At 37.6% G+C, this 9,767-nt stretch overlaps 1 protein-coding gene across 1 annotated transcript; it reads left to right on the top strand.

Annotated features, from left to right (window-relative positions):
* The first annotated feature begins 493 nt into the window (after positions 1 to 493).
* Positions 494 to 1,350, top strand: LOC113837876 (AKT-interacting protein-like). Its single transcript, XM_035453885.1, has one exon. It carries the CDS (start codon positions 568 to 570, stop codon positions 1,348 to 1,350), a length of 783 nt encoding a protein of 260 aa, XP_035309776.1. The 5' UTR covers positions 494 to 567.
* Positions 1,351 to 9,767: the final 8,417 nt, after the last annotated feature.

Below are 9,767 nucleotides of genomic sequence, written 5' to 3'. Positions count from 1 at the left end.
TGTGATTATTTTATTATGTGTATCTGCGTCTGTATACAGAGATCATTAGGGAAAGATTCAATCTGGTGTAAGATATATCAGGCCAAATTGCAATTAGAAATTTTGTTCATTCCAGTGTGATGACTGTAAAGTACGTACGGCGCTCTGCTTTCCTGGTGCCTTAAAGTAGTGTGCTTGCTGCACAAGCGTCCTCAGAGTTTAGCTCTTCCTGGATTTATCAAGGGCTTCGGTTTTTTTTCTCAAGTGAAAAGAGAAAGCAGACTAAAAGCAAGGTTATGTGTGCAGAATTTCGCGTTGTTTAGAAGGGATACTAGGGTAGCTAGTTGTTTTTATCATCTTCCTTCTTTGAATTAAAGAAACATGTGTTAGGAGAACATTATTTAGTGGTAATGGATAACATGTTTTGTGGAAATCCATCTTACTGTTTCATAGAAAGCTTAAGTTTGACTGCCAGAGATGCTGTAGGGCTTCGGAGCGGCGCAACGAAGGCGTCCAGGCAGCGTGAATGCTGAGGACAGAAGAGTTTGATGCCACAGCACTGTAAGTTCTTTGTTTGGAGTACACATTATGAACCCTTTGTGGAGCATGTCTGCAAGCTCTGTGCACAAACAAGCTGAAGGTGAAGAGAAGACATTAGCAGAGGATGTGAAAAACAGGCCTCTGCAAACTGAACCAAAAAAGCAGCTCTCATCTATTCCCAAAAACGCTCTGCCCACAACGAAGCCTACATCTCTAACCCGAGCAACGCAGTCAACAAATGGCACTCATGCTTCTTATAGACCCTTCTACCTGGAATATTTGCTTCTTGCAGAATTTACATTGGTAGTGAAGCAGAAGCTACCAGGTGTCTATGTACAACCATCGTATCGCTCTGCATTAGTGTGGTTTGGCGTAATATTCATACGACATGGGCTATTTCAGGATGGCGTGTTCAAGTTTACGGTGTATATTCCTGATAACTATCCAGATGGCGACTATCCTCGCTTGCTGTTTGACATTCCCATCTTTCATCCGCTAGTTGATTCCACCTCAGGTGAACTGGATGTGAAGAGAGCATTTGCAAAGTGGAGGAGGAGCCATAATCATATATGGCAGGTCTTAATGTACGCAAGGAGAATCTTCTATGAGATCTACACAACAAGCCCCCTGAACCCAGAGGCTGCAGTGCTGTATGAAAAAGACTTTCAGCTTTTTAAGAATAAAGTGGTAGACAGTGTTAAAGTGTGTACTGCTCATTTGCTTGACCAACCGAAAATAGAAGATCCCTATGCAATTAGCTTTTCTCCATGGAACCCTTCTGTACATGAGGAAGCCAAAGAGAAGATGCTGACTCAGAAAAAGCCTGACTAACAGCGCAATAGAAGTATTCATGTTGCTGGCCTGTCATGGGTAAAGCCTGGCTCAGTATAACCTTTCAATAAAGAAGAGAAAACAGCAGCAACCTAAGAGATGATGGATGTGTATCATGCACTTTCCTGCTGGACTCTGTCCTACTTAAAGCTGACTGGCTATCAGTGTCGTGTATGTGTAGGTTCTACCAGCAGGTTGTGGAGACCTCTCATTAAGTAATGCATTACTTCTGTCAAAAGTGTCAGGGTGGATCTAGTTGAGTACTCCAAATTATTGGGAACCTTGAGGCTAAGTATTTTTCTGGATATGTTAGAGGTAAGTTGTGTTTACTTTAACAGAGCAGAGAGAAATGAGCACTGTGTAGTAGTTCAAAATTGGTGGTTTCAGCTGAACATACCGTAGGTAGGTCATGAAGAAGGGCAAAGAGAAGAGATTCCAGAGTGCAGCACTTGCAAGTAGAAGACTGGCTTTCTGACTTCAGCCTACTGACTTGCTGTAAACATCTGTCTCAGAGCATTAGGAAAGTAGGCAGATCTAGGATGCTTGTTCATAGTTGTTTTTGGTTTTTTTAAGCAAATTACTGTATTTTTATGGCAAGAGGAAGAAAAATAGTGTTCAAATGGTTTCTAATGAAGTCAGGTATTTAAATGGTGAATGACAGATGTGTTAGTAATAGAGATGAAATAAACCAATAAATGATTGATTGTCATTTAAAAAAATTGTATAGTATTTCACCCAATACTATACAAATAAAGCACTGAATTGCAACTTTGTGGCCTGATGCCAAGAATTAATTAACAGGGACAGACAAGCTTTTTTATCATTCTGTTTTGTGATGGTGGTGGACACATTAGAAGTTCAGTTTGAGGTAGTTTAGGAGACTATAATCTTGTAGGAAATATACATATAAATTGTAAACAAAAAAAACACAAAAGACCTTGCTATTTAAAAGAGAATTATATATAGACTTTTTAAAGATTTTATTTATTATGTATACAATGTTCTGCCTGCACCAGATTTCATTATAAATGGCTGTGAGCCACCATGTGGTTGCTGGGAATTGAGCTCAGGACCTATGGAAGAGTGGTCAGTGCTTTTAACCTCTGAGCCATCTCTCTAGCCCCCAAAAGCTGACACGGCTACAAGCCATTATATAGACTTTGAACTAGTAGCTTTTTGAGATTATTTAAAACACAGCTTTGCATTTCCAAACTTTATTGCTATGTCCAAGCTTTCTTATTCCATTATTTACCTCTGTCTCAGTACTTTAGGCTATTTAAGCTTTTGATGTGTTAGTAGCTTCAGTTTATAAAGGTCTTTCCAACCCACTGTCACAGCCTTAGGGCTGTTCAGTTACACCTCCCAGGATACACAGCGTAGATGTCGGTTTACTCTTAAGGTAAGTTGCTATTGTATACTATAGCCATTTTTTGTATATTCTGTAGCAGAGGTGGTATAGAAATGTGAGTTAAAATTATGTCTGTGGGGACTGGAGACATGGCCTGGTGGTTACCATCATCCACATCTGGAGGACCTGGGTTAGACTCTAGCACCCACACAGTAGCTCAAAATCACCTCTAGCTTCATTTCCAGGAGAATCTGATTCCTTATCCTGGCCTCTGAAAACACTACACATACATGGTACACAGGCATACTTGCAGGCAAAACACCCATTCACATACAATACAAATTAAAATAAATCTTTAAAATATTTATTTATTTTTCCTTTAGGAAAAACAAGCTTAGAAAGAATAGTAATGAGCACACCTGAGATAACAACCTCCATTTTGAGGCCAGGAATGTAGCTTCATGATAAGGCACTCCTCTAAGCGTTCAAGGAACTCCAGGTTTGATTCCTAGCACTGGAAAACAAACAGCCCCCAATGTATTTCTCCTTAAATACCATGCAAGTAGTATTAGGCTGCAATATTATGTATCGTATTATTAATATAATATAATATATACTATTAATTAAAAGAGAACTAATTGGACTTTGTATATATTTCTAGTGCAAGAATTGAGAGAATATTCAATGAAATAAAGTTATCAAAGTCAATTATTAATCACATTGATAATCGAGATGTTCACTAAGAGCTAGACCAGCTACCTCACACCTTTCATAGTGTAAGTGATTTCATTGCTTCTACACACTCAGGAGCCTTGTCTTGGTTAGGATTCATTTCTGCAGGACCACACTCCCTGGGATATGGTACCTGGGATATGCCACTAATGACCTATGTACCTCTTGTGTTCCGTGGGAATTATGGTTTCTTCTAGTTAAGAATGGCATATTCAGAAGTGGCAGTGCCATTGAACGTATATCATAATATAAATGAGAGATACACAATCTCACAGTATACTTGGAGAGTCACTAAAACAGGATACAGGTTTTGGTTAAAATTAAGAAAAATAAAAGTAACAGAAAGTAGTAAAAAGCAGAGGAGACAATCATGAGTCTTCAAGGAATTCTGGGCCAGCGGAAAATAAATCCAGAGATATATCGTGGGACAAAACAAAACAAACAAACAAACAAAAAACCAAACAAGTGAAACAAAACAAAACAAGTTAGTAGAGAATAATACCTTGGAAATCAAGGGACTGTGAATTCCAAATTAAGACATGGAGAGCCGTGAATAGACAGAAAGGATCGAACATGGACATAGTCATTTGAAGCACAGCAGTCAGTGGGTGACTTATGTAAAGGTGATCTTCTTATAAGTAAAGATCTGACACAAATGCATGAATAAATAAGTAAGTACAAGGAAGGCTAGACTATGAAGGCATTTTGTTTCATTCACACTGATGCACTTCATGCAAGGTGATGAAAACAACATCTCAAAGAGAAGGGGAAATTTCTACAGCAGGTGATTTCTGGAGCAGGGTCTAAGATGATGTAGGAGGGGATATTTGAGCATGGAGAAGGCAACAGGTGTCTTGTGTACACTTGGCTGAATGTGGGTTGAGAGCAAACATTTTTAATGGAGGAAACCTCTCCAGCTTGTGTACGTGCTGTGTGTCATAGTGTGAATGTTCAAGGGAAATTGTTTCTGGGATTTACTTTATTTTGGGTAACACTTTTGTCCAAGGTGTAGTCTTAAAAGTAGTGTTCATAATGCTGGTTAACACTGAAGAGAAGGGCAATGACATTAAGAGAGCATAAAGCTATCCATAATGTTGCTTCTGTTTTATATTTACACTTCAAATTTGGAAATCTAGATGGCCTCTAATTTGATTAATCACCTCTCAAGAGCTGTGCCTGCTTCCTCCTAATAAGTATGTTTACTTATGTGCTAGTCTATTGCTTGGACTATTTTGTTTCTTCCTACTTCTTCCCATTGAATTTTCTTATCTTTTGTCACATTTGTTTCCTTGTGATAGAACAGGGCTGTTCCTCTCCATTCTGCCACTAAACGTGCTACATTGCACTTGTCTCACTGAAGCCATTCTTTTCTCTTCTAATGTGGAGGCATATTAGAGTAAAAGAAGGGTCATCCCTAGCAACGGTGCACGTGGATTCTGTCACTGGACTTCTATGTCTCTGTGATTTCTTTCTTGCGGTTCAGTGATAATATTTCTAGTAACAGTTTTAACAATATTTCTAGTAACAGTTTTAACACTTTAGTATTCTTGTTGTTCCTGTCTTTGAATACGTACTTCAGTAAAGAATTGGTTCAAGTCGGCTGTGAACTCAAGAAGTTAAATGCACGGAAACAATTTTCTACTCAAACCTTAGAATACATGAGCACTTAAATTCAATCCCAGACAAATGTTTGTTCCATGAACTAGATACAAGATATTATGTGATATTTAAAATCAGACAAACAAACAAAAAAATCATACAACAGGTTGAAAATGGGGCTCAGATAATAGAGTGTTTGCCTAGTATACACAAAGCTCTTGCTTCAGTCCCCAGCACTGCATAAAACCAGTCATGGTGTCACACACCAAAAATCTCAGACCCTGGGAGATAGAGGCAGGAGGATCAGAAATTCCCAGCTAAGTCATGAATTCAAGGCCACATTATAATAAACAAGAGACTGTCTCAAAAGCAAAACAAAACAAAAAATTATACAAACATGATTTAATAATATAAGCATTGTAAAAGAGAAGCTACAAAATCTTATGTTAATGAGGTCCATTCCAGGAAGAAATAGCATGGGTAAATTTAATAAGAAAAAGAAGAAAAATTAAATTATTAACCAAGAAAGATATAGATTCATATGTTTGTTAAGAGGAAATGTAGGTAAAGGTAAAGCTAAAAGCAAATTTAAAATTTCATTCAACCTGGTTTAGAATATCGGCAATAGTAAGAAACATACAAATATGTTTGTTCTTTTCCAACATAAAGAATGCTTCGAATAAAATTATATAAGAAACCAAGAAGTAAATATGACCTTTTACATGTAACATGAAACCTACCCCCTAACCAAATTTCAAATACACATTACAGCATTTAAAATCACACTTACTGTAGAGAAGTTCTCTAGGAGCCTTCTCTCTTGCATGGCTGGGACTCTAGACCCACAAACAGCAGTTCCTGCCCCTCTTGCCTCAGACCCTGCCAACCTGCATTTCCCTTTTCTCTGCAAATGTGAATACTCTGGAAGCTTTGTAACAGTGGAAGCATGCAGAATCTGTGTTATGATGTCCTGGCTTCCACCCCAGAAAACCAGATGGTTAAAATGACAATAATAAGTGATGGTGGAATGACCAGGCCCAATTTGTACATACACAATGGAATCCCTACATCTAACACTGAGAGAACATGGTGGAAGATAGGGCAGAAAGGCTGTAGTAGCAAGAGTTCCAGAAATTCTGGTGGGATGCAGTGTTTTCTGAACACAAATGACAATACGACACTCATGAAATCTCAACAATATAACTGCCTAAGCAAAGTCTCATAATGACTACACAATTTCATATGCCAACATGGATAGGCCTCACACCTAGATGAGAGCTACAGGAAATCAATGGCTGCTGGAGAGGGTGAATCACTTTTCTACAGGGTCAAAACCCCCGCTAGATTAATTAATACAGAACAGTCTGGAGTTGGCATTTTCTTTGGGCTGCCAACAAGCTTCCAAATAAAGACATGACATCTTATTATTAATTATTAATGCTTAGCCTTAGCTTAGACTTGCCCCACTAGCTCCTTTAACTTAATTGAACATGTTTCTATTCATCTACATCTTTGCCTCAGGGTTTTTTGTTGTTGTTGTTGTTGTTGTTGTTTACCTTTCTTTCATTCTGTATATCCTACTTTCCTGCTTCCTCCATATCTGGCTGACTGGACCCTGTCATCTCCCTGTTGTCTCCTTTTCTTTCTCCCTGAGCCTAAATTTCTCCTCCTACTTACTCTTCCTGCCCAGAAATCCTGTCCATACCTACCTTCTCCCTCACTACCATCCATTTAACTCTTTATTAGACCAATCAGGTGCCTTAATTGGGCAATGTAAAATAGTAACACATCTTTAAATAATTAAACAAATGCAGCACATCTTTACATATTTAAATAAATATTCCACAAATGCAACGTATCTTTACATAATTAAGCAAATACAGCACATCTTTGCATAGTTAAACAAATATTCCACAACAGCAGCCAGTCCTAAGAAAATATAAGTATAGGAACACTAAATTACACAGTAGATAGCATATTTAAGTAACAGTAATAATTATGAAAGAGTTCATGAGTTTGAGAGGGAGTGTGGGGGACACGGGAAGAGTTGGAAGGAGCAAAGAGGGAGTAGAAATGTAAATACAATACTCAGATATGAAATTCTCAAAAACTTAAAAGCACAAAAAAACAAGAAGAGAAGTATTCTACTACAGATATGCATGTACAGCAGCATTAAGATATCCTTTTTGTACTTTGAAAATGAATAAAATAACTTATAACATGAGTAATAAATTATCCAGAGACAGATATTAGGATTCAAGCTTCAAGCTGAAGATCAGAGAAGCAAAGCAGCTGGCCACAGGCTCTTACCTCTACCTCAGGCTGAAAAGGCTGTCCTGTCCTCAGTGTGGCTAGAGAATAAATCTCTGGGACTGACGAATGAATGCCCCATTCCTACCTTATGTACCTCTCTAGATCTGGTGTTAAAGACATGTGGTCCCAAGTGCTTAGATCTGCTTTGTGTGAGCTGTTTCTCTTTTAAACTGATTCACTCTAATGTAACCCTGGGTAGCCTTGAACTCACAGAGATCTATCTGCCTTTGTCTCCTGAGTCCTGGAATTAAAGGTGTTTACCACTACAAACCTGGCCTCTAAGGCTAGTATGGCTGCTTGGATTAAAGATCTGTATCACCATTTCCTGGCTCTATGGCTGTGGCTAGCTTTGCATTTTAATACCTAGTGGCTTTATTAAATTATAAATAATATATCACCACAATAACTAACATTTCTCATTAAATAATATTAAGAAAATAGATTGTTTCTTTTGAAAAAAATAATGTAAAGTAGAACATGATGGGGGAAGTCCTTCTGTGTATGTTTATCTTATTGGTTGTTGAATAAAGTACTGTTGGCCAATAGGGGAGCAAGTTAGGTGGGACTAGGAGTCGAGGAGGATTCTGGGAAATGTAGTAGAGACAGAGTCGCCATGTGATCACCAGGAAGACAGGACACATTCCGCTGGCGTCCTCAATAAGATAAGTTTATAAAATATATAGATTAATAGTTATGGGTGATACTTAAGACAGAGCTAGCAAATAAGAAATCTTAGTCATTGGCCAGCAGCATTGTACCTAATATAAGACTCTGTGTTATTTCAGGCACCCACATGGCAGCGGGTCTTGGGCAGCTTGGCGGAAAGATTTCATTACAAGAACATTGTAAGACTTTAGTTACACAGGACACTAGTCTAGACATCCTCTAGACATCCAAAAGAACAAACACATATTTTAATGTGCCCAATTGGAAGAACAGGTAAGTATGTTAAGCCTTTTTATTATCACCATTAAAATTGAATCATAGGCTGAAACTAAAGTAGACTTCAATTATTGCTTTTATTGTTTGAGAATTAAACACACATAGAATGTGTTTTGATCATGTCCACTCCCCACTCTCTCTACCCTTCAGTTCCAATTTCTCTCCCTGCCCCCAGACAGTTTTTGCTCCCAATTCCACAGGTTCTTCCAAGAATCAAAATGCTTTGGGTGTTCTTTATTTTTTTCTTTTGTTTTGTTTTTTTGTTTTTTCAAGACAGGGTTTTCTCTTTGGAGCCTGTTTTAGCTCACAGAAATCCACCTGCTTCTGCCTCCCGAGTGTTGGGACTAAAGGCTTGTGCCAAGGTTCTTAACCTTCAAAAAAGCCATGTTATCTTTCAACCACATTTAAAAACACTGTTGTGTGTAAATACCTCATCTTAATGAAATCTCTTAATATTCTACAATTAATTGTGCTTCCTACCATCTCACCACTTACATACCACTTTATTTCAGCTCTAATTGCTCTCTATCACCTCACAAGTAACATACCACTTGATTTTGGCTTTAATTACCACTTTTCTACTGAAACCAATTTTTGAAAGTTTAGTGCCTCCTTTTTCATTTTTACCCTCTTTGAGCTCATAGGATACATCATCCTTAGCTTTGGGCTGTCAGCATGAAGTATTTGCTGGGACAGACCGGGTCCTTGAGATGTCTGGCTCCTTTGCAAATCTATTCATTCCTAACATCACTTTTCTAAAGGAGGAAAGCCCAAAGAATAATAGTGAACCTGAAATAACAATGAGTTACACAGATAATTTCAGAATAAAGAAATCCCAATAAATAATGGCAAATGTGAAAGTATAAACATAGAAATAAATTTAGGATAATCTACTTCAAAACAATAACCTCAGTAAATAAGCACTGGTAGGAATAGAAAGTTTTCTGCCCTACCTCCCAGATTTTACCATTCTAAAGTCAATGGCAAAGGTGAAAAAACTACAATATCACTGGTTATTGTTTTTGAAAAACAAAATTTCTTTTCTCTGGATAACATAAGATCCCACAGTAACTAAAGTCCCATACTCTCTTCTCCCTTATCATCTTGCAATGTTCAACTCAATAAAATTTCACACAGATGTCTGGGTGGTCTGATTTTTTTTTTTGCTACAGTTTCAAACTGACCTACTTTCACAGGAATGGGTGTGACCATTTAAACACACCCAAATTTGACTCATCCAGTCCTCCTTCTTATGTCTTCCACTGTTTCCAAAATATTGGTTAATGGATGAAACTACATATCTTATCAATTTAGGAAATGATGGCTATAATGTAACTAGAAATGTATCTAAATTCCATTGCCATTTTTTAACATAAAATAGTAAACCAGAGCCCAGTAAATGTGTTATTATCTCTTCTTGTTTTGTCAGATAAAGAGCAAGCTACAGGTTAAAATTACAAGATACACAATGAATATGAAGAAG

Source organism: Cricetulus griseus, unplaced genomic scaffold, assembly GCF_003668045.3.
Source record: "Cricetulus griseus strain 17A/GY unplaced genomic scaffold, alternate assembly CriGri-PICRH-1.0 unplaced_scaffold_55, whole genome shotgun sequence".
Lineage (NCBI taxonomy): Eukaryota > Metazoa > Chordata > Mammalia > Rodentia > Cricetidae > Cricetulus > Cricetulus griseus.
Note: the sequence above shows the minus strand (reverse complement) of the source record. Positions and strands in the feature narration are given on the sequence as shown.

Bases quoted from the DNA above. Each gene is read 5' to 3' on its own strand.
- LOC113837876 (XM_035453885.1), top strand. From the start codon at position 568: ATGAACCCTTTGTGGAGCATGTCTGCAAGCTCTGTGCACAAACAAGCT.